The 26,799-nt window shown below is 33.8% G+C and overlaps 1 protein-coding gene and 1 long non-coding RNA gene across 2 annotated transcripts in view; one reads left to right on the forward strand and one right to left on the reverse strand.

Moving 5' to 3' along the window:
- Positions 1 to 11,704, reverse strand: part of LOC149030854 (uncharacterized) — a 67,326-nt gene extending 55,622 nt beyond the window's left edge. The window contains exons 1-2 of the long non-coding RNA XR_016178259.1: positions 10,987 to 11,704; positions 10,629 to 10,702 (exon numbers count right to left, since the gene is read on the reverse strand). This is a non-coding gene — a long non-coding RNA (uncharacterized LOC149030854). The remainder of the gene's footprint in view (positions 1 to 10,628; positions 10,703 to 10,986) is intronic.
- A 1,395-nt stretch (positions 11,705 to 13,099) lies between these two features.
- Kr (krueppel) lies at positions 13,100 to 23,755 on the forward strand. The gene is made up of 3 exons (XM_015331437.2): positions 13,100 to 13,749; positions 16,269 to 16,980; positions 17,070 to 23,755. Exons 1-3 carry the CDS (start codon positions 13,710 to 13,712, stop codon positions 18,055 to 18,057), a joined length of 1,740 nt encoding a protein of 579 aa, XP_015186923.1. The 5' UTR covers positions 13,100 to 13,709; the 3' UTR covers positions 18,058 to 23,755.
- Positions 23,756 to 26,799: the final 3,044 nt, after the last annotated feature.

The following is a 26,799-nucleotide window of genomic DNA, read 5'->3' on the forward strand; positions in this document are numbered from 1 at the left end:
ACGCCATTGCAGCTGCGCTGCAACGTCGCGCCTCTGACGAATTAGTCGCTCTGCTCTTATTCTCTTTTACCTCACCCTTCGGAAATATTGGTCAAACCTGCCCTACATGGAGGGAGAGATTGCGCGCTACGGGGGTGGAGGAGAGTGGTGAAGGGTGTACGAGATTCGAAAGGGCAAGCCTATCGTATGAGTCTAAAGTACGAGCCCAGAGTACGAGCCCAGCGTACAAGACCGCCTCGAATTACTCACCAACCTCCCCCCCCTTTTACCATCCCGTTTTACCCGAAAATCCAAAAACGAGGGGATTTGTTCGTGTGTGCGGAAGGACAGCCGCGGATCGCGAGGGGTCTACCAACTCTCTCTCTCTCTCTCTTTCTATCTATCTCTCTTTCACCTACTCTCTCTTCATCCTTCCACTCTTTCCTCCTCCCCTTTCCCTATTTCTCCCTTACGTTCTCTCTCATCGCTTCGATAAACCCCCTTCGAAAGCGAATTTCTCTTCTATATCGTCTACTTTCTACCTCATTTCTAGTCGCTCTTATTTTCGAAAATGAAAATATTAGAGAAAATAAATGAAACGATATTCTTTCGCAGGTATATACACTTGCAGGCACTTATTTATTGCAAATGATTTGTACGAAAATGTTTGTGAAATCTTTGTACAAATCTACGATTGTATATATATTGTTTATTGATCTTTATATAGATTGTATATTGATCTTTACAATTAATGTATTATTATATTGCATGTTTCATATACGTTAGATAGAATACATATGAAAGTCTCATCGCAAAAGAAAGAAGAACGTTGAAGGAACTAAGAGATATGTATACTCGGTCAGTTTTCCGGTTCCTTAAAGCCCTTCTTCGCAAGGACGGGACGGGCAGGGAATCACACGTCAAACGCAGAGATAGACGTTTTTGTAGGGCAAAAAATATCGTGCGAATGTCGGTCCGCCACCACCATCGCTACTACCGCCACTGCCAACAATGTTCTCGATAGGGTGTAAAAGTACGCGGTACTTCGATGAAAGGGGGGCGAAGGGTGGTTCCGGGAATGTAGGGTGGTTTTCGGTCCGCCATTCAATTTATCGACGGATTGACAGCTCTGTTAGGCCCTTGCTACGCTTAGAGCACGTTACCTTTGAAAAAAAAGACGAAGAAGCACGGTAAGATGAAGAGAGACAGAATATCTAATCATGATCTTTTCTCTCGCGCATACATTTTTCTTTCAAGATTTTATTTTCAATGAATACGATTAAAGTACAAATTTCAAGTCCACGAATGCACATTTGAACAAAAATATGGAATTGGAAATTTGATTTTGCAAGAAGAAAATATATTTGATATTTATTGATAACATAGTATTGACTGATCACGAGTAACCCCAAATTTTTATGTGTAAGAAACTTACGTAATTATTAAAATATAAAATTGTACAAATTATCATAATAATAATATTTAATAAATATCATTGTATTTACTTTAAATGTGATATCAATTTCTGAATTATTTATTATTCTAATTAAATTATTTATTAATTAAATATAATCATTATAAAACACATAAGGTTTTAGCATATTGACAATATTTTAACAAATGTATATATATATATATATATATATATATATATATATATATATATATATATATATATCACCTAATATGAAATTTAATTAAAACCAACTTTCATCTTACATCTCACTATTTTTTATCACAAAATACATTTACAAAAATTAATCTTTTGACATTAAGGCGTATCCTAAGAACACAACTCGATTAGCAAACACGGTTTAAAATAGACGCAACTAGAATGAATGTCGTAAACACGAGACGAACGTTAATCGGACAGTGATACATCGCGAGTGATTCTTGTCTCCTCGAAGATGTCATTCTTTCTTTATCCGCGATCGATCGATCGCGGATCCTCGACAAATAATCCTGAAAAACCGAAACGACGACGTGTCTTGCGCGTCCCTTGGGGATCGATTCTGCTTCGTTATTTATTAAAGGAGGTGACTGACCATCGGTCGATGCAAAAGCAGTCCCCTTGTAAGCCAGGAGTTCGGTCTCGATGAAATCCACCACGAATCATGTGCGATCTTTCCACGACCAGATGCGTTGACCGGCCACATAAGCGTCAAAGCATTTTTCCTACTTGCAATCGTATTTCTTAACCCTCCTCTCTTCTTTCTTCTTTTTCGTCTCGATACCAACTTAAAGGTTCCTCCGTTTAATCGGAAATGGAAAACGAAAAGATTTTTCTCGCTCTAACGGACAGCGAAAGAAGTAAGAGTGCCGTCTATCCTTTTAAAGCATAACACATTACGTAAACTAGCAAAAAAGTTTTTCTATTCTTGATACTTCACAAAAGAGTGCCTAAAAGAGTCAAAAATTCGTACTAATTGTAATATATCGAATCTGTTAATTATTTATGGGAGAATTAAATTATACTTTTATTTAATTCCACACAATGATCTTTATTACATATATTTCGTAAAAGGGAAACACATCTTTATTCTATAATGAACTATAAAAAAATGACTAGAAAAGTAAGAGAAGCTTATCTCGTCATCGTTCGACTATGCCCTTATGCATAGAGGAAAAAAGAAATAAACAAAGATTAGATATCGGGTCCTTCAAATATTTATTCTAGGAATATTCTGTATACACTTTCTCTAGAAATATCGATTGTTTTTTTTTAACACCATTCTACTTTACTATTTGTCCGCAGATATTTGGTAAATTATTATATAAGTGAAAAAATATAGCACGTGGACGGTTTCTCCAGTAAGATAACATCGCTGTTATTTATTTCGTTTAGATTTAATTTTTGCTAGGTCTCCTGGGTGGATTTTTTTGAGTCTTCTAAAGAAGTGTTGGTTGTAATTATCATTGGCTAGCGGATTTATGTGCGTATCAATTCTTCCTTTATATTTGTTGATTATCTTGGTTATTTCTTCTTTCATCGTGAGAATAGAAATATCGATTGGATTTTGAATACAGAATAAATCAATAAAACAGCGATAAATAAATATCGCTTATTTCCAACAGAATCAATAAAATCGATATATTTTTCATAGAAAGATCGAAACAAAATTGCCTTTTTTATTTATAACTGTATTATCATTTCAGATGATAAATTAATAGTTTAATTAAGGGTTCATTCTGGTTTATCATTTTGAGAAAATCAATTTTTTTTTTTTGCATTTTTCGAAAGTAGACATATATAGAATTATCATACAAAAATTTTAGAACGATCCGAGCAGTCTAAATATATTATTTTGCGACCCAAACACATAGAGATATTACAGATAGAGGAGACAAACCATCTGCGATGGTGTAAATGGAAATGTCTCTGCATGAATATAGCAGCAAAAAACAAAAGGTTGATATTGACCTGACAAAAACAGAATTACTTGAAAGATGTTTAGGTAGCCACACATTTAAAATAATAATGAGGGCTTCAACAAATGCGTTTGGGCTATGGTGCCTAAACACCTATTTAATGGTAAAAAAATTGTTGAAATAGCTTTTAAATTGGCAGCTTGTATATTCAACGAAGGTTTTGATCCAATACTGAAAATAATGCACGTTTTGGAGATAAACTTGGACCTATCGCAGTCAATTACGCTAGTAACCGCGGCAACACGCGCGTGCGCTCAGCCAATTGTTTGAGCGGAGAAGCTTTGATAGAGGCCAGGACACAACGAAAAATGGCTAGAATGGAAGAAAATGAGTATTTTGAAGAAGCAGAAGGCATACTATATGGTGCAGGCATCGCAGAATAAGGTAAAGTCAGACTTTCTAAAAATTTGTTAAAAGAAACTTTAAACGCGTTTTTCTCGAAACAACGTTTTTTCGGTTGTCGAGCATGATATCTCCGAAACTACTCAACCAATCCTTCTAAAATTTAAACCACATACTCTACACATGAATGGCTATCTCGCATGCTACAACCAAGTCAAAATATTAATTTTTACTATTTTCTTGTTACAAAAAACTGCGAAAAAAATCAACGATTTTTTTCTTTTTCGAAAAATGGCCGTCATTTTGTTTTGTTTTCATAAAAATTGATAGTTTTAGCATACCCGATAGCCATTGTCATACTGAATTTAAAACCGTTTAATTTTTTTCTTTTAGATCACCCGTTCTCAAATTTCGATGCCCGCCAACAGCATACCTACTTTTGACGGGTTCACGTTTGTCAGCCATTTTGGATGTCAAAAAACGTTAAAAACAATAAAAAAAAATTTTTTCTTGTACTTCTAGAGTGTATTTATCATACCCAACAACTTTCATATGTATATGTATCCTACAAAGCTTAAAAAAAAATCGTGAAAATAGCCTTTTTTTCGGCGTATAAACCAGAATGAACCCTTAAATTAATACAAGTTAAGCAAAAAATGAAATTCTATAATCCAATAAAATTAGATTGTTCTAAAAGTTTCTTTCTTATCGCACTATGAATTTTCTTATCTTGCTCTGTTTGTGCAGACATGCAGACTTTCTATTAGCTGTCTATCTCATCAGTTTCAGTCGTCCCATAGCTCTTTTATAGTACGTTTTGTTTGTGTCATAGTCTCTTATAAAATTTCAATTTCCAGCGTTAAATATGGGTAGCGAAATGCGACATTTACGGCATGTTATGCTTCATTGTTTCAAAAAAGGTGATAGTGGTTGGAATATTATCGACAAAATTTGTACCGTGTACGGGGATGGTACTATAACTATTTAGAGGGGGGAAATTTTAATCTAGAAGATGAAGACCGCAGCGGCAACCTAAAAACGGCCTTATCAAGGCCATGCTTGATAAAAATCCTTGATACATGTGCGTGAGATAGTAAATGACACTAGGATTCCCAAAACAGTGCATTATCACCTAACCAAGATGAGATATGTTAATCGCTGCGAAGTTTAGGTTCCGCACTTACTAAAGAACTTACCAACGCAAGACCACATATTACATTAGCTATAAAAGAAAATCTATTACAGTTCAATACGTTCGTCGCCATGTCACCATATATAGTGACGGGTATGCTTCCGCGGGGGCCCCGTCACCGTATATGGTAACGCTCTTCTTGTTGAAGTTATAGGATTTTTAATTGGATTTTTAAAATGAATTTAATGGATTAGCACTAACATGTAAATATGGGACGTACAACATAAAAATACTAAAAATATACACATTATACTATACTTTTTATTACTAAAAATATACATATAATATATGATTCTTCAGTATCGGAATTTGAACTCGATGAAATTTTATTTACAACTTTTCTTTTGAAACTCACTACTTCGTCATCACTATTCTTCTCACTTTCAATTATACTTTACGCTTTCTAATGAACATTTTGAGGATAAAAAAGTAACTGGTCTATCTCAAGAAAAGTATGCTTCTCGACTAAATAAAAAATCTGGAAAAACTGCAGTGAGATCCCAGGTAGTCCCCTTTAGCCGAAAAACTTATCACATTCCCCATTTCGAAACAAAATTATTTGCGATAAATAGAAGATAATTTTATACTTTATTATTTTCGGTAGATAAAAGATAATTTTATATTTTATTATTTTTGATAAATAAAAGATAATAATATCATAATATAACCATAATACTAGGGTCGCATTTTTGATATTCCTGCTCATCGCTTGTTTACGTTACAGCGCGCCGACAATCGGATTTGAGCCTGGCGAGAAACTCAACCGAACGTGTTAATTGGAATGCTTTCTAGTTGTACTAGGACTTTGAACTGTACGCTACGGTGGATTTGAAAAAAAAAACTAAAAACCAAGCCTTTAAATTCAAGATTCATGGAAAATTTCAGACTTGTAACAATGTAGCTCTTATCTTATCTTATTTAGATTAAGATTATGATAATCGAGTGAAACTTGATACACTACGCGCCAGAAAACAAAGCGATGTCGAGTCACACTCGACATAAGACCGCTAAGGGTTAATATTATATATATATATTTATATATATTTATATATATATATAAATTGTTAATGATTAGGTTATATATGATTGTTTTTTGTTACTGTTGACATTTTATATGTTTTGAAAAAAACTTTTTTTAATTTATGGATAGAGAAAACTTATAAAAAAAAAATTTCCTCCAGAAAGGATCGAAAACTAATCACCGACATGAGAACGTTACTACTTATGCTAACGCGCCACTTAATAATTACTTACATTTAAAAAAATATAATATGGATAAAAAAGGAAGCAGAACTTTAAAAGCTTTTTTCCCAAAATTGGCTAGCCAATGGTTGAAAATATATTACTACGATAATACCTTAAAGGTATACTACTAAAATACCAAAGCTCATTAAAATCCGTTGGTGTCTCAGTGTAATGTCTCCTTATCAGTAAAATTTGTATTTTTCCGTATAGTATTTGGAGGTATGTATTTATTTTCTGCCGTCTACAAGTAGCTTCTCGAGTCAGTAAAATTTATATTTTTCCACATATTATTTTTTCCAAACAATGTACACTTACAGTGTACATGTATCATTTCCTAAGTTAGAAATTTTTATTTTTTGTTGTGTATTTTTCTGCAGATGCACTCTCCTTTGAAAAGATGAAAAAAGTTTTCTTTAGAGTTTCTTTCTTTTTTCACAACCTTTGTAACTTGCTGGGTGGTTTCCTTTGCAATTATAGCATTTTACTGATTCTGTTTTACTTTAAACAGTTAGTTTAATAAGTGATATTGTGCACATTTTACGCACGCAGGTATCATATTGCAATAATTTTTAGTATGTCCGTATTGTTGATATCCTATGCACTGTGGTATTTTTCTTTTATGGCGTAATGATTCTACATTTATTATAATATTAGGTTTTTCCAAAAGTTTTTTCCTATGAAATGTTTAGATAGAAAGTTTTGTTCTCTGTGAATTACATTATCTTGGTATGCTTATGCAAACATGTAGTGTTTGCGTACAGTGTAGGTATGCTAACGCGAATCCGTTTCAAATTTTCTAGTCAATAAAGAATTTATTAATTAAGTCTTGGCGACTATATTACAATTGTTTGAACGCTTGGTGTGGACTGTATGAATGAATGCTGTCTGACAGATTCTATAACAGACGCTTTTTTACTTTATTTCACATATTTATCCAAAATGGGCTACACCCCTTTGAAGAGAGAAAGGAAATATGTGAATCTTATTGGCCTCCAGTATCACTGGAGGTGGGGCTGAAAATCGGAAAAAGTCTAACCCTTTTCGGAAGCGGCAGTCTTTGATCGTCGGCATCGCCTTGTCTTGAATGTTATCATTACGTTTTCTCTTAAATAAACGATACCTTTATACCTACTGCCTATCGTATATGTACTATGATATTTTATTTCATATGTTTATGGAAGGGTTTTATTTAACTAAGATCGAAAGCGTATTCAAACAGAAATTGAATATAAAGAAATATAACTAAATATAAAACTTATCATCTACAAATGTATTTGATACTGAACATGCAGCCTTATCTATTAGCTATCTATCTGATCAGTTTCAATAATATCTTAAACAGTAAATATTGTGTATTATTTCGTATTAGAAAAAGGAAAGAAACTTATGGGACACTCTAATACAATTAGCGTACGATTATCGATCGAAATTATCGAATTCGAAATTAACTGTCCTTTTTTTAACGAATAAAAACTAACAAAATAGGGTTAGAAGAAAAGGGTGAAAGAAAAAGAAAGGTTCTTCCTCTTTTTACAGCAGCTGGTGTGTCGGCCGCGTTTCAACTCTATTCGCACACCACATGTTCGACAGTGGGCGAACATCGAATTAATGCAGAAAAGGCAGGCTCTTTTGGTCCGGTGTATTATCTGTCTAGGCAATTAGCCCCCATTGATGTTCAATAATTAAACAGTTATAACAAGCTTGCATGGCGCGAACGCAAGCTAGATTTTAATAATTTTAAGAAAAAGAAATGAAACTAAAATGTAAGTACAACAATTATTATATTAATTACCATGTTTATAAAACGTTTTTAAATATAAAGACTTGAAGAAAGTAATTATCTTACTTGTAAACATTACGGATAGAGTTATGGAAAATAAATATGGAATATAACCATTAAATCATAAAAGATAATCTAAATACGCACATTGATTTTTGCACATTGATCTTTGCTTTATTAACAATACCAATTTGAAACAATTTATCACAATATGCAAATTTACATATATTGTGTTATCATGATTTATCTTAGGTTTAGTATAGAGATAATTTGTTTGTAAGAATAATATGAAATAAATTCAAAAAAGAATTTGCCTATCTTTTCTTACAAAAATTCGATTTGTAAGATTTTTTGATCATTCACAGCGGCTACTGATCTTACAAATCGAAAGAACGTATGCAACGAATCTTTTGAAGAACCAGCTGTCGATTTGCTTCTATGAATCTTCTGTGAATTCGTGAAATCTTCAATGAGAAGTATAAGAAAATTCATTTAGATCTGAAAAAATTCTGCGTTTGGATCGCTATCTCTGAACAAACTGTCGATTGTACGACATAACGAAATCTCCTCTTCTCTATTTTATTTGTTTGGAGTCTTTCTTATGAAAAAACAGGAGCAACCGTTATACCACCAAGAACGAATCAAGATATAGACTTAATCTCTGAAACGGTGCACCCTATGTAAAATGTTTTCGATTCCGAGTGGTCAGATTTTGGGGTAGATTTGGCCATCTTTGCGTACGTTATGCACGGACCTTGAAGAAATTCCGTTACATTCATCGCCTTTTTATTTCTTTTTTTTTTTTTTTAACAACGGTATATATATACCAACTCTTATATAATATTAAATGTAAAATAAATAAAGAGTGAAATAAAAATAATCTTTTTAAACGTTTCCGTTTACAAATCTAATCACCTTGATAAAACCTAAACTCTACTTTCACATGAAACATTGGATTAACAAGATTATCGGCAGCTGTCTTATTTATTTTTCCCTCCAACAAGCAAGAAGATATTTTCGGAAAACGTCGAAACACTTCGAGTCTACACTTCTTTGTGACGAGTTGCTAGAATTGCCTGAGATTAGATGATGAAGAAGTCACTGCCTTAAATCGCTCCCATACTCATTTGTAGCTTTGATAGAAATAGAAGATTCTTTGAAAATATTTATCAGAAATTAAACTGAATCTTTTGTTTTATTAAGAACTTAATTTATAAAATTTTTTATAGATCTCACAATACACTTTAAAAAAGATGTTTCTTTTAAAAAAAGAAAGAACGTGCTCGATATAGAAAAATAAGTAGAAGAAATGATACTGTATAGCTGTAGTACTGTAATAAAATGTCGAAAAAAGAAGATTTAGTACCATTTTTAAACATCTGTAAAGCTACCACCCGAAGATCTTTTTTATGCTGTAACCTTGAAATGCTACACATTTGCTCTCGTTCTTAAACTGTTACCTTTTTACTTTCTTTCCTTGGACATTTCGTTTTACTATTACGTAACATCTCTTCCTGTAGAGAACTATATTTTAAAAAACAATCGAAAGTTTCATTGTAAACTACCTTAACTAATTTATCGTCAATAAAAGATCGACTTTTTAGGAATTTTAAAACACTTCATTGTTTGATGAAGACCCGTTTCGAAAAAGCTAAAAAGATTTCCAGACAATAAAGAAAGTATCTCAAACTGTTCAAAATGTATAACACGTAAAAAAAGGTGACCCAAAAAGATACTATTCTTCCTACTGCAAAATAGATCGTAAAAAACATTTTTCCTATTCGTAACTTTCCAATGAGAGAGAATTTACGAGAAAAGTATAAAAAAGTATTTATGCTTCACACTGCTTCACACTACAATAGCCACCAGAAAAGTAAAAACAAATAAAATAACAAAAAATAAAAATTAAACTTTTTGTGTTGTAACTTTTAATGACCTTGCAAAGTCAAAGATATCAATTATTCATTAATAAAAACAATTTATTTCTTCTCGTCATCTCATCTTCAATATTCGTTTGGCAGATAAAAATTCAAATAACGTCTTGAAAATTACATTTTTTTATTTGATGATTGTAAATATTTAAAATTAACACGATCAATCAAGTGAATAATTGAAGATGACAAATTAAAAGTAATAAACGTTATTGCAAATAAAATGCACATGTATATATATTTGCATACGCATTTAAAATATTGCAACGTTATTTATCAATGATCTTAGTTTTGTCTCTGCAATATATAACAAATACCAAACTTTACTCTAAGTTTACGGACTGAGCCAACTTGACTCATTTCAAATTGTTTTGCTACGTATATACAATATTTAAATATTATTTTTAAAAAATATATGTTGATTTTTAATGCCGTAATGAAATATGCATAAATGTTAATTCCTCACCTCTACCCACTTCTTCATTCAAACAATGTTTGTAAGTTTTCAAAAATAATGAACAAAACATCCGTAAATCTATAATGTTTACAAATAAACAATATTTTACATTTTAAAACATTTAGTTTCTTGAAGTTTATTTTATTGACGATTTTACTTAAACATCTCAATTGTTGTACAATGTCGCAATTCCCAAACATTACAAAAAAAAACAGAGCAAGAGTGAGAGAGAAAGAGAAAAAAAGAGAGAAGAAAATAAAAAGATTTACTTACAGATAATCACAATGGAAGTCCAAGATCATTCTATCAATCGAGCAAAATGTAATGACCCCAATGATTCTGCACATCTGTAAAAATAAATACCAACATTAGAATTTTCTAAACGTATCGAAACTTCTGATTTCTTACAAAACGATTTCATTCACCATCAACCAAATGCGGTGTAATCTAAATTACCTATATAGTAAAAAAAAAATTATTAAAAAAAATATATGAAAGCTCGGTAAAATCGAAGAGGATCCTCCAAGATCTCATTTGTCGATTTAGACCTACTGAATACTGCTGGCTATCTCTGTTTTTTCTCTACTCCCTATGTTTCTCTCTCTTTTCTTCTCATATCCTATCTGCTCACCAATCTACTCATCTTTATCCGTGGAGCGACGACAGGCGGCTGACAGGACGCGGAGAGCGTTTTGGAGCCATTCCCCCTGCCTCTTTCACCCTCTTTTATCGTTGAGCTTACACACACATATGAATTTATCTCTCTCTCTTTCTTTCTTTAAAGCCTAACGCGTGCGTAAGCGCGAACTCCTCACCGTCATCCCAAATTGCGCGCACGTGTGCGTGTCGATCGGAACTGAGGCGAAAAGCATTCTTTTGCTTCCTATTTTCTTTTCTCTCTTTCTCTCTCTTTTTCTCTCTCTCTTTCTCCTTCTCTCTTTCGCTCTCTATATTTTTTTGATACACAGTAACGCGTATGTAGTGGTAGGAAAAGTTTTTTAGCTGAAGGCACGCGCTGCGCACGCTCGACTTCGAGCAGGTGAGGAACAGAGAAAGAGAAAAATGAAAGTATGTTTACACGTGTGCACGTATATACGAGAGTACCGCACGTACTTTTCAACCCCCATGAAAAAATGTTACCGACGTTTTACTGTAGCATGGAGAGGGTAAAAGGAGAGCTGGCCCACAAGCTTTGAAGGTTGTCCGATTCGAAAAACAGTGAATACTCTATGGAAAATAAAGGAGGATCATTGTAGGAGGCGTTATCTTTGTGGAAAATTGTCAGCTTCCACCTCCACTAAATTACGACCCTACCACCTACTGGTAGAAAATGCTCGGTTTCCGGAATGATGTCCAGTTCAAAAGTCGTCTCCAACATTTTCGTTAGTTTTACTAAAGCAGTCGAGTGATAGACAGGTGTATTGACTCTGTGTTCCTCGGATCATTCTTCCTTTTGGAATAATATTGATCGTAATTTAAATTTGTCTTTGCTTCATTTGTTTTTTCCTTTTTTTACTTGAACTAATTTTCTTTTTTTATAAATATAATTACGTGAATAAGTGTCGACTGTGTGGAATGCAAATAACTTCTTAGTATTATAGAAAAACTTTGTTTTATTCTATGTGATTAGTAAGAAAAAAACTGTGTATTTGGTGCCGCTTGTGAAAAATCATAAAAGTGTTAAATGATTTTTATTTAATACGGACTTTCCTAATTATTTCTAATATATCGGTTATAAAGGTTAAATTCAAGTAAAGTTGCTTGATAATGATTAGGGTGATAATCAGTTAGTGAATGCAGGCTTAATCTTTGTTATTTGAATGCTATATTAAATAACAATTATCGTTGTTCACATAATCTCTGTCTGTTTAATGCACGCATGATTCATCGCCTGAACTTTGATTTTGTTTGTACATGAAAAGTTTACTAACTAACAATAAGACATAAAGGCTCGTTATCAGTGATATCATAACAATTGAAAATCATTTTATTTATAAATTAATTTTCAAATTACGTATTTTAGTATACGTGTTAGAGAGTTTTATTTACTTAATCAATCATAATTTAAATCGTGCACCGTATTTGTGTAAGTATGTACTAGTTATTTTTTTTATTTGAAATAATATAATGTAAAACGTTTCCTTCTTAGATTTAGCATCCCTTAAATAGGAATAAAACATGAGTCCAGTTCAGAATTACTAGGAAACAAGCATAGTGCTTTTACCTTACGTATACATATAAATACATATATACAAGTTTTATCTTTCTCTTCCCTTCGCAGGTTTCCCCGGTCACCTAAAATAGGCGTCTTTTTCTATTCAGTTAGTGTAAGAAAGAGGAGGAAACTTCTTGTGCTCTTCTTTCCGACCTCCACCCCCCACTCCTAAAAGATCACGGTCGCAGGTTCACTTCTCCATTCGCCTTTAGTTTCGCCTAGTCACTTTCTCTCTCACTCGCACATGGTTTTTCCCTCCCTTGCGATAGAAACTACCATCCCTCTTCATTTCACTCTCTCTTTCTCTATTACGTAGAATCAGGCTATATCCAGCTCACTCAAAAAACATACTCCAGTCTTCGAAAGAGTCGCGCGCGCGCCGCTTGCGCAGCCTGAATTCTTGTTCCTGAGAGGGTGAAGAGAAAACGTATAGAAAAGTGGGGGTAACCAAAAGTAGATCTAGTGGGGGAAATCAACCTAAACGGGTGGGGATGTTTGAGTACTGCGAACGCAACTCGACTGTCACTTAGTATTGGGTTAGGTCAGCCCGTGGTAACATCATTGTTAGTAGTTATTTCCTTCTAGTTAAACATCCGCCCGTTTGTTGTTTATAATAGGAAAGCACTAACAATAAACCTCGGCTTCTTTCAGTTGTTTATTTTTTTTTTTATTTTTCGTTTACTCGGTTTAAGTTTTACAATTAACGCGATGGATATGTAAAATGAAATAAACCAAGAGAAAACGGATTATCTCATCTCTAGTTATTCTGCTCAAGATTTACGAAGATATAAAACATGCATATCTAATCGTATCTACTGCAGAAATGAGGAAAAACCCACGAGGATATCGTACGAGACAACTGTGATTTCCCGCGCATTAGTACTTTTCCTGTTTGAAGTTCTATAAGGAAAGAGATCGCCCAGAGAAAAAATATAAAGTAAACATTTATCGTTAATGCTCGCGAGATATTTAAATTTCTTTCTTTTTCTTTCTTTCTTTCGTCTTCAATCGATCTCTTTCTCTCTTTTCGTTGGTGCAGTGCCATATATCTATTTTCGATCTTCTTCGTCGAAAGTGATAACATTGTGCGGGGGAGTGGATGGAGTGTCAAAGTGAATTCAAGCATTACGGATCGTAGAATGGCACTGTCTTATCTACAGGAGGCACAGATTAATGCAGGTACGTCTCTTCGACGAAACCAAGCATTCAAGAAATTTACCTACGTGGTACCTCTTTCCTGTGGAAATCACCTTTTACGATTGAATTATATGAATTGGGCAAGCATAAACAAAAGACTGTTATTTTAATACTTGATAAATATTATAAAATGGTAAATTTCTTGGAAACATAAAATAACAAGAAACAATACATAAACATTAAGATTTCATTGGTGCATAAAAAGAAGAATCCGAAAGTTTTGTTCAATGTAAAAATGGCAAATATTACATTTTGTATAAATATCAAATAAGAAAATGAACAAAGAGACCAAAAAATATCAAATGTTTAAACACACACACACATAATACATACAACATATATACATTTCACATAAGCTTGTAAACAAAGTACGAAGAAGACAAAAGATGGTTGGCACGCGTTACGAGCTTCGTCGTTAGTTAGAGATCCGAGAATCGATTATTTTGGTCTCGCTGATGTTTGTGAAGAAAAACAGAGGTAATTCGTAGCTGAGGCGCATTTTGATAAGATTTTCAGACGCATGAACGGGACAGCTGCGACTCTTTTGTTTTTTGTTTTATCCGTAAAAATGAATATCGGAGCATATCCATTTTCATTTTCATGAATGATTGTATCTTCGTTGGATGAGTGATAAACACAAGGTGGGGGAAGGAAGTGTATTCGTTAAAAAGAAGGTGGGAAGAGGGAAAAGAAGAAGGTTTCCGAGTTTCTAACGACCCCGCTAGCAGTGTTACTGGCAAGGCGCCAAAGTCTAAAAGCGCTCGCGGCGACACGACGGTGTTATGACACATTGTAAACATCGATAAGCCAACGCGAAGTGAAATTACTTTTCGAGGGGGGGGGAGTAAACGAAGAATAAATATGAGAAAAACGTAAAACGAATTTCGCGCTCGTAACGTAAATTTCCAAAAATAATCTCGGCAATTGTCAGGGGAGGTTGGGCAAGTTTCGAGTCGTGTCGTTAGTCCCAAATGCGCTTACTCATTCGTTCTTTTCTACTCTACGTATGTATTGTAATGTAGATAGATAAATTTTTTTCAAATCTTTTCTAAACGCGTTTTTAACGACATCGTTTCATATCTCACTCACTCATATTATTTTCATATATCTAGAAGGAAGAGTAATGAACTCCTGGATTTCTATTATGACAGAAAAGAAAAAAGAAAGATATTAAAAAAAAGAAAGAAAATATATAATACTTTGAGGAAGCTTCAGGAAGAGGAAAAATTCAAAGTGGAAATATCATTGGAGTTGTGACCAATTAGGGAATGGATGCAGGCGGGGGGCGGGTACTCATCGTGTTGCCGGGAAACGGTGATTGTAGGCCGTAAGAATACTGGTAGACATTAAGGGAGTTTTAGGGGTGGAGTGTTAGAAAGAGATAGAAAACGAAAGAGGAAAGAGGGAAAAGGAAACCTCTACGCACCCTTATTGATTCAACGGAGCTCATTACAACCCTCCCCTAAACGGTCCATTAATTAGCAAACGCCGACCAAGTGCGACCGTTTCGTGTCTTCCTTCTATTTTTTATTTTTATTTTCTTTTTCTTTCCCTTTTTTCTTTTTATTAAATATTAATTAAATCGATCTTATTTCGACGATTATTATCCGCTTTGACGAGGATCAAATCGAAATACAATTTGGATATAACACGTGTAAATAATTAAAACTTTTCGTAAATGTACTAGCGTTAAATATAGAGTATCCTTTAAGTAACTTTGTTTGACGTCATTGCCAATACGGATATGGTGATAATTATATTGTGATGTTTAGTTAATAAATATAGGATTATTTTTATCATAGGAGTAACGAAATACATTCGAAAATATTTTACAAAATAATGATACGCGACATCGATAACATTTAAATATAGCGAGATAACGAAAGATGTTACATAAAATGTATTTATGAAAAAAGTATGCGTGAATAAAATATAATCGTAGGTTTCAGGATAACGATTATCGAAATTATGTACATATTTGTTCTGCCCTTTAAAAATAATACGAAACAAGTCGATAAAAATTATCGACGTTTACTTAAATGGGAAGACTTGAGAAAATCCGTTTTTAAAGTTTTGCGACGAACAACGTAGTTGATGCTTCGATACGCGCGATAAAACTTAGATGTTCTTGAAGTCGTTGGCCTCTGTGAATAGTCGAAGAGGTGGTACGCGTCCTACTCACGTGGGTGGGTGTAGTCGTGTTTTATGAATGAACTCTGCGTCGCGTACGAGAGTGCGCAAGTGAATGGAGAACTTGCTTGCGTACACGAGACACGCATGTGGGAGAAGAAAGATTGTTGCGTTTATTTTAGCGCGGAAAATATGCTTCATTATTTATTAGAGAAAAGGAAAAACATAAAGAGAGAGAGAGAGAGAGAGAGAAAGAAAGAAAGAGAAAGAAAGAAAATGTTTACAGGACGTTAGAATTAGAAAATAAATTAATTCTAATGTATTTTATTATTTATAATAATTTGAAAAAATTATTCAATTTATAATTCTAGGACTTCTATCAGGGGAGCATTTTGACATGAAACAAGACACGGAAAATCAGTCTCGCTCGCCTTCTTTGCGCAGTAACAATAACGCGGCGGCGACGATGTTCTCGGGGGTAGGCGCAGCAGCGGCAGCAGCAGCAGCAGCGGCCGGACTATCGATGTTGACTCCTGAGCAATTAATGGCCGCAAGTCGAACGGCATCTCTCATGGCAGCAGGCTTACCTGTTTCGCTGCAGGCAACATTAGCTGCAAATCCGTCCTTGTTTCATCAAAATTTCTTTAGAGGATGGATACCACCCTCAGCGTCCTCGCCTCCTTTGTCTCTTAATCACTCACCTGTTCCAATTACAACGACTGTTACCACGGTGAAATCCTCTTCGCGCCGTTCTACTACTAGTAACGCGAATAATAATAATAACAACAATAACAATATCGTGACCAGTAGCGCGGAAAGAATGAACAATAAAAAGAATCAAGTAACGAAGAGGAAATCAACAAGAACAGCAAAAACTGAAAGCAGTGTGCCAAATTTGACGGATAATCCGGCGCCACTTAGCCCGGTTTCGTCAATCAGCCCAGAAGCGGGAAAAGATGGCAGGGACAAAGTTTTCACTTGTGGCGTGTGTTCGAGATCTTTTGGTTACAAACACGTATTACAAAATCATGAACGCACGCACACGGGTGAGAAACCGTTTGAGTGTCCAGAGTGCCATAAAAGGTGAGGAAAATATAGAATACGGACATTTATAAACTAGGTAAAAATAAAAAAATAGGGTATTTATTTTAAACGTTCTCATTTTATTACAGATTCACTCGGGACCATCATTTGAAGACTCACATGAGATTGCATACTGGTGAGAAACCGTATCATTGCACCCATTGTGATCGTCAGTTCGTCCAAGTAGCTAATCTTCGTCGTCATTTACGTGTACATACGGGTGAACGTCCGTATGTGTGCGAACTCTGTTCGGCAAAGTTCAGCGATTCGAATCAACTTAAAGCACATGCTTTGATTCATAGAGGTGAAAAGCCATTTATGTGTGACCAATGTCAAATGCGCTTTCGCAGAAGGCATCATCTAATGCATCACAAGTGCGGTATTAACGGAACGGCACCACTTCCAGTACAAGAATCGAGGTCACAAACTTTATCGCCGTCCCTAATTAACGAAGATCTCGAAGACGACGTCGATGTTGATGTAAACGTAGATATTAATGAGGACGAAATGGAATTAACAACGACGACGACGACGACGACAACAACGACGACGACGACGACAATGACTACTACAACGACGTTAACTACGACGACGACAACGACGACGACTGCGTCAACAGCAGCAACAAGTGCAACTACGGCGACAGCAATGGCAACAATGACAACTGCAACACCGTTGCTTCAAATGAAGATTTTGACCACGCCTATCGCTAAAAAATCGACACGTCGACAACATCAACAATCATTACAAAATTCTGTAATTAATCCGGCAATTTCTATGCCGATCAATCTATCTGGTATAATACCAATTAATTTACCAGAACAAACCGAACCGGAAGACCTATCCATGTCAACAGGGATGCAGAGACCTCCCACGCACTCCCATAGTAGTGGAGGTTCTCCGGTAAGTGGTAGTCCAAGCAGTGACATTACTCAAGAAGAAGAAGAAGAGGAAGAAGACGAAGAACTAAAAACTCTATCTGAGGCCAGTCCAAGCAGTCTTTTGCTACCACGACATCGTAGCAAGTATAACAATAAGGTAGGAAGTGGCTCTGCAGAACTCACTCATACCTCCTAGTCGAGCCTTCGTTTGGTACGTAAAAAACAAAGGTAGAATAATGAAAGACGTAATAATCTAAACAAAATGTCATGAACACGTGCTCGCATTCGATACGTACGATTCTTCCACCTCTCTCTTTAAAAGAGACCTCCTCCAACAAGGAGTTCGGAGTTTCAAGTTCCGGAGTGTGGTTAAAAATCGTTGAACGTGCTCGAGCGTGCGATTAAAATTAAGAAGAGAATATATGAACCGGTCTTCAAGAAAGTTCATCTTGTATATATAGTGTCGTTTATACGTACTTTCCTTTTTTTCTTTTATTTTATAAATTTTGTTAGTTATTGTTATGAAATGATTTGAACTATTATACTTTAATATGTATCTAAGAAAAATAGTCGATACAAATCGCTATTTCTTTTTCTTACCGTATATACTCGAGTCACCCACATTTGAGTACATAATTTGGTAACTCGCGCTCTGCTATTTTGTTTATCAACATTAGATTTTTAATCTATAACAGTTATATAGCAGTTGATGTATTACGTTTAGAAAAACATAATGATTATTAGATAAATACGTTAATTAAATACAGTGTGAATGATTGACTTAGTACGAATGACATAGTCCGTATGAACTTACGAAAAATCGTGCAGGTATCAAGAAAAGAAGCAGTTAAACGATGGAATGAATGTACTGGTATACAAGTTCCTCTGACAGTAAAAGTAGCGAGATAGAACGACATCGTTCTGTCGGTCCTCTATCACTTTAACGTTTTATCGACATAAAACAGTATCTTTGTTTCTCTCTTTAAAGTCACGTTATTTGCTATAATATTATTATTATATATATTACGTTAATTTTAAGTTAAACAAGATTATTTATTTTATATATTTCTCGCTGTAGTTTTCGCATCCCATTGTTAATCCCTTCCAAAAACAATATTTTGTTACATATATGCGTAAATTTACAAAAAAGTACATATAATACAAATTTACGAATATCAAGCATTCCAGACTGATTCTATTACCGTAAGAACGACCGTATAAATATATAATATTTAATCATTAAGAAGGAATTGAATTTCTTTGTTTACGGGCAAGATATTGTCGTGACGAAAAACTTCGATTGTTTTTCTTTTATTACTAAAGTTAATAAGAAAAGCAACTCGTAAAATATTTAACAGAGCGTATTAATTGAAAATATATCGATCGATTAATATTTTTGATATTATTTCGTTGGAAGTAATCTTTCAACCAGCGTTCGTGCTCGTATCTTTTGAGAGTTCTCCGATTTCCATCCTCTATTTCTTCGATTCACAGCCGGCTGGGATACGATTTCTTTGGAAGCTTTTGTCCTACAAATCTGCCTACGGCACGGTCTTTCGCGCGAACCAGTTTTCGCAACGATTTCGACTCCTGCGTGCCGAAAATTCGTAGCCAGTAGTTCGACCTACCCTGATTTTAACTCTGCCGACGAATACATCTTCTCGTTTTTTTCTTAGTTCCTTTTTTGGTTTCTCAATGCTCCTCTGATTTATGCCCTTTCCATGGCATACAAATTTACCTTCTTGTAGGTCGTCTACGTCCACTTGAAATCATTCTTAAGTTAGATAGGTACAAATGGACCACTGTTACTAACCTACTTCCGGGTCTGCTTATCCATGCTATTATCCTTGCTTTATTCTTTTATTTTCATCGAAGAAATAGAAACACTCTCCGAAATTTAAAACGAACGGTAACTTCTACAGTCGGGAAGTTACAATGAAAAACGTAGAAAGAAGAAAAAGAAAAAGAGGAGGAGAAAGAAAGAGTTTAAAAAAGGGAAAAAAGAGAATGAGAGCAAAATGTTATTCTTTTTTACATTTTCTGTAAATTTCAGAAAGAAAAAATAAGAGAAAGGGAAAATCACCCTCGTTTCTCTTCCGTTCGTATTACGTCGTCCTTTGCTGGAGTTAAGAAGAGGAGAAAGAAAGGGGAGAAGGAAAGCCTTTCCTCCCTTTCCTTCGTGTTTCCTTTTTTCCGAAGAATCTTACGATTTCTTTTCTTACCGATGACGAAAAAGAAGAAATATTGTGTGTTCTAGTTGCGTATCGCTTCGGCGCACAATATGAATCGAAACGAGGTCTTTTTTCTCTCTCTCTCTTTCTTTCTTTTTTTTTTCTTTCGTAAAAACATCACCCTCGCGCATCATCGAATACGATCGAGATTTCTGTTCTTTTTCTTTACGACTTCGTCAACGTAGTCGTCGTCTTCGTCTTCGTCTTCGTCTTCGTCTTCTTTCTCGTCTTTTCCCTACTCCTTTCTCATTGAACCCTCCGACTCGTGCCACGGCATTCAAAGACGGATTAGGTGTTTCGTGAGAATACGGGAACCGTCGTCAAGAGGATCGATAATACGCGAGTATTATTATACAGACGGGAATTCAACGATAATACTTAATCGATATTTAGATTACATTAATTTACATTTCGAAATCGGTATGCTTTGTACTTTAAAAAGCTATCCTACGTACATCAGTATATTATTTTGTGATAAATATATTACTGTCATTTTAAACATTAATATAAAAAAAACGTTTGTGAAACGAAAGATACCGAAACATCACCTTCTATATTTTCATAAAATCTAAAGCAGATTCCAATTCATCTAATTTCAAAAAAGGCGCATTCTATTGTAGTCCATTTCATCCCTCGACTGTTACACTTTCACCTAATAGTGTAGGTTTTACAAATGCCTTAGGTTATTCGTAGTCTCGTCTTGTTATTCACGTTGGATGTTTCGATAGAATCGTTTTCTTTGTTCATTTTCTTCTATTCCTCGTGATCACATAAACGTGGTTTCATCCTATCTCGCGAGATCAGCCTTAACAGAAAATTGACGATTATGCAGAAATCGTTACTCTATATACTTTACTCGAAGAGAAAATAGTTCTTTTAATTCTATCTTATTATAATCTTATTTTATGATAGTATTAAAAAGAAACAAAACATCATAATTTGAATCGTCCATATAAAGAGGAATATGAGGAATAGCGAAAGAAATCGACGAGTTTCGACTTTGTAACGTGACAAAGTTCAAGCACAACCCTGAGTTTCACAGAGTTCATTGTATGTAAAGTATACATACGTATATATATAAGTATATACACACACATATATACAGATATATATAGTATATACTGAAAACACACTCTAAGACCCTCATCGACAAGATTTGATATAGAAACGAATTTACAAACGAGAAAACTGCGTACATACCTAATTTCTTTTTTTTTCCTCTATTGGCACGAAGGATAAATGTATCGTCACGCCGCGTTAACATAAAAGAAAGAAGGTGACTTAACGAATTTGCTTTTTATAATCATGCTTCACGATGTTTTTACACACTCTCTTGGTTACGAGAAGAAGAGAGAAAACCGGTCCTTTTTTCTACGATTCGACCACATAATTGAGCGAACTAGCTATAAAGAAGGAATGTAGTAGTAGAATAGTGCAAGTATGAAGCTTGTTGAAAATTACGTTATAAGATCATGTTCGGTTTGGACGACGATACTTGCTCGTATACATCAAAGAAATATTCAGAACAATGTGAACGTTAACGTGAATGTATTATAACGGTATATACTGTAGAATTTTAGTACAAGTAAATTTATGTTATCTTAAACAAGAAAGAAGCCTAATATTTTATGCTTTTTTTATATTTTTAATTTATTAATTATCAATTAAAATATTCATTTTAGTTTAACTGTTTTCTAAGATATGCAAGTTTTTCTATAAATTTCTCCAAAAAAATATTGTACGCGAGATAATTTTAGTAAAGTAATCGTTTCTGGAAGTGTTTGATATTTGAAGTGAAAAATAAAACTTTGTTTTTTATTTTCAAGAGAGCAACAATATTCTTGATATATTGAAACATTGGGAAGTTTAATAAGAGATAGAGAAAGATAGATATGTTTTCTTCGCAGTGTGCTAATTCCGTTCCTATTTACCGAAACTAAAACTCTACTTCATAGCTGAGTTTATCGGTACATTAAGAAATAAATTCCTAATTAATGGTCGTTAGTTCCATAACAGAACAAATAATGAAATACTGAAAAATTACGTTCCTGTTGAGACGGTCAGAAAAAAGCCGTGTCAATTGTTTTATATTTTTTCTTTATGTAAAAAAAAACCAGAGAAAACAGATAAAATTTAAAGGGAAATTAAAATGACATTACAATCACACGGAAGAATATATATATATATATATATATATATATATATATATATATATATTCTATATATACACACACGTACAGCGCACATTGTATTTACAAACAGAGAGAAAGAAAGAGAGAAAAAAATACCGTTGCTTGTGTCCAACAAACATCATAATAATTAATTATTATAGTTATTGTCAGTTTAGCTCTCTTTTAAATGAGAACAACGCAAAAACTAAATATAAATATTAGTATCTATTTGTGTCAAATAGCTTATAATATTATACCGTTAACAATATATGTGTTAGGATTGGGATTGTAGCGAGCAAATTAAATTGTATTATCGATTACATCTATCGACAAAAATTTTAAAAATATCTTTTCGTGCGATAAAAATAAACGAAATAAATAATTAACGATTTCGTATTACAATCCCAGTTATTCTTAAATATTTGATTACATACTTACGATGTAAACTTTATTGTATCTATATATATATATATACACATATATATATATACATAGTTATAATTTTGTACAGCTAATCCAAAGGATAATCGTATGCACGACGATATTACGTGTACTGCATTACATTCGAACATTTGAGAGAACATTGAAAATCAATGATTTTCTAACGCCAACATCAAAATTATATTTAATTTCGCTTATGTTCGCGTAACTCGCATATGTTCGAATCTTTGTAACGCATGTCGACGCACGGTACAAATTCAAACCTTATGCCTCTAATTAAAATAATAATATCACACCGTAAAATACTCGAAGACATTCTCGCTATTCAAAAGATGCGTAGAATGCTACTCGAAAGAATTTTTGTTGTTTCATAAACATAATAAAGTTTATGGAAACATTTTAGATTTTTCATTAACGCGTTGAATAAGATTGATTCATTATTCGTCTGTCACGATTTTTCTATGTATAAAGTAAAACAATCTAAAAAAATTATTCTAGATCACTGTAGTACGTCAACTAAATATGAAAGAAAAAAATGAAAAGATGTACAAAAAATACGAATAAGAAATCGAGTGGCACTGAATGTATACTACGAAACTGACACTACCTCACCAGACACCTAATATATCTCAATCACAAGACTGATTTTGAATAGTATTCCTATAAAATAAGAGATAAAGAAATAATAAAAAGAAAAAAAAAGAAAGGAAACATAAAAAAAGAGATAAGTAAAATTATAAAGAGAATTTTATTCGTACAAATACGATATAGACAGTTTTTCTAAATAATTTAAATATCAAAGGGTATCAATTATATACTATTAAATATTGTCATTGCGTCGCTGCCAAAAAACAAATATAAAACAAATAACCCATTCCTATAAACTGTTCAAAATAAAGAAATAGATTAACATCCTTTGTATTATATAAATTGTTTATTCGTGATTTAACACTCTGATTTAACATATGTAATTCGTTTAGTGAATGTTTCATCAGGTTGATAATAGGTCTGTCGAACTATTTTTATTATTAAAGCTCACTGTTTAATCGTTTTAGAAGTCTTCTTTATTTACAATCCCTTTACTTTAAATGATCTTTTATTTTTATTATTAAAAATTATATTTACTATGTGAATGGATACATATATATATCAGTAGACTAGTGAATAGTATATATATATATATATATATACTATTATATCCATGGATATACATACTTTGTTAAAAAAGTAACAGCAACATTCGATCGATGAACAGATTTTGTCCAAAAATTATTAATAAAACCATTGTTAGTCTATTATTCCCTGAAGGACCAAAGGGAAGAAGAATAACGAATAAAATCTAGTAGATGACAAAAAAATTTTCAACATTTTCACAACTCATCCCAGGTTGCATCTTGCGTTGTTACGGTGGCGCAGGAAAACGAGAAAAGAGACTATCAAAGAATATAAGAGGGGTGGATAGAAAGAGAGAGAGAGAGAGAATAAGAGAAACAGAGGAAAGACCAGCAGCATCGTTGAATGTTGAAAAACCATCCAATTTCTCCCTAGTTTCTCTCTCATGTGAGACTGGCATACGACTTACATTCAGCCGTACCATTCAATTCATCGAATTTCCAAAATCTAGGATTTCTACGGGCACGCTCGTGCTCGTATAGGTGAAGAGGTTGCTGCAGGCATCACTAAATCGTTGAAAAGTAAAGGGAAAGAGAGAAAAAAAAGAGTGAGTGAACTGACACAGTGACACATTATGCCGTAATGTGGGGGCACGTGGCAGATGCTAGTCGAGCCAAGCTGGATGCATCGATGTCTCTCAAAGTGCCAATATAAAACCGGTTCTTTCTTTAGAATAATTTCATTGCATAAATTTTCATTTTTTTGTAATATCGAAAAAGATGCTAAATTATCCTAAAAACGTTTTTTAAAATAATATTGGTAATCGTTGAAAAAATCTGTTGCAATGTATTCAAAAGTAGTGAGTACCATTAAATTTCACATAACTGCTTCAAAAATGTGATATTATTTTCTTGGAAAGTGATTTATCGTGATTATCTATATTTTGCGATAAAATATAATTTTAACGGAAGGGAAAAAAAGTTAGGCGGATTCTGGATACGGACGGTATAGGTAAGTCGAAGGGATCCACCACTTTTTGTTTGTTGCATAGCAGTGCAGGCGTATAAGTTTACTCCCACCGCATTGTTTCCTTTGTTAAGAACTGTGCCAACATGTCAAGAATGTCTAGCTGCACGCAGCCAAGGGGACACAATCGTAAATTTTTCTTTTGGGTGCATGCACAGCAAGAACCGTTTTTGGGGTCAGAAACCGTAAAACTTGGGGGTTTCTAGATCACGCACGCAACTACCTGAAGAAGCAGAGACGAAAGTGGGCAAATATTTACACATTCGATTGTGATTAAATTTTAATTTGTATATGTCTTTGGATGATCTTAGCTACACAGCATGTCAATAATAATCAGTAGACTTTAACGGTTGTTCGTCCAAATAAATATTTTGAAAACTAGATAATGACGAATTTGAAAATTATCGGTATAACTGTGTAGTTAAATTTAAATTATAATTTCTTATAAGCATTAAGAAATATTTTAGAAAGTTTATTATCAAAACTTTGAAAGGTTTTACATTATTTTTACGATAGCAAATAACAATTTAATTCGAAAAAGAGTGTCTCTTCAAGTATTTAAACAGATATATATATATAAGTAGTCTCTAGAGATTGAAAGAAGGTCTTTAAGTGGTTATAACGATAAAGAGAATGAAGAACGGTTTCCACAATGTTAACGAATTTTGGAAAATTCACCGCAATGAGTCCCCCGTAAATTTCTTTCCTCACGGTCTCCAAAGAGAAGAAAAATAATGGCGACGTGTGCACGCCACGCGTCTCTAAAAGCAAAAGGAGAAGAAAGAAAGGAGAAGGAGTACCGAGAGGGGTGTAAACTTCCCCTTTTCCGCTTGCGCTTTGGCGTTCCTTGTTTTTTGTCTTTTCAGTAAAAAAACTCCTTTATAGAGAGCAAAGAGCGCGTGCTGCCCCGAAGGAAAAAGGATGAAAGGGATCCTGACTGGCACCCTTGATCCTTAGGTGGCCTACCATTGACAATGCGCCAATTCAACGTCGCAAGAAATGCGATACCATTTATGGGTGAAACCCAAAATTACGTGAAATCCTGAAACGTACGACGCGTTTTTATCCACGGGGGTTTCTTGTACACCCAACGAAAGTATATTTTTCTACAAATCTGGTCTCCTTAAGAATCGATCGAACAATCGATCAAACCGTATATATATATATATATACTTATATGTGTCGTAATTAAATTTCACAATGATCATTTTGGTTAACTTATTTGTATTCGAAAGATCATGAAAATACATATATCAAATATTACAAATTATCCAACTAATTAATCGCTCGAACAAAGATATAAAATTCAAGGATTGATAATTTGTATTTGTAGAGATAGGGTTGTGTTATGAAATGGAGACGTTAAACTTAATGCATTTTAAAGTGCTTTGATACTAAGTGAAAAAACATTAAAATACCTGTAGAGGCAACGTAAATTTTCCTTTACCGGCAGCACGTCGTACGAAACGACCGATTCCATTATCGCTCGGCGCTACTTTGGTCGGCTTTCTTTTCTACGTCTCTAATTTCCGAAAAGGACTATATTTAAATGACTTCCCGTTTTACGGAAGTCAGCTATTCTCGACATATGGTTAGGGGACAAAAAAAAAATCGTCGACGCCCCCTCGAATCAAGCGTGAACGAATTCAGTTTTTCTTAAAAAAAAAAAAAAAAAAAAAATATATCTCAATGCTATCGAATTTCATAGAAATAGATTAGTTTAGTACCAAGTGGTTGAAATTTTTTCTCCCTAATCTACAATAAAACTAGTGCCGTTTTTTCCTTCAACCTTGTTTCTAAATTTATTTTAAAGCTTACGAAACTTTTTTTTTTGAATAAAACATATCGATATTTTATAGAGTGATAGAAATTGAAAGACATTTGTGAAAAAGAGACTAAATTTTGACCGATCACAAATCCACCACACATAATATGTTTTCAAAACTCGTTTTTCAA

This window comes from Polistes dominula, unplaced genomic scaffold, assembly GCF_049000335.1.
Source record: "Polistes dominula isolate Pdom_NZ unplaced genomic scaffold, Pdom_raw_medaka contig_24, whole genome shotgun sequence".
NCBI classification, from domain to species: domain Eukaryota; kingdom Metazoa; phylum Arthropoda; class Insecta; order Hymenoptera; family Vespidae; genus Polistes; species Polistes dominula.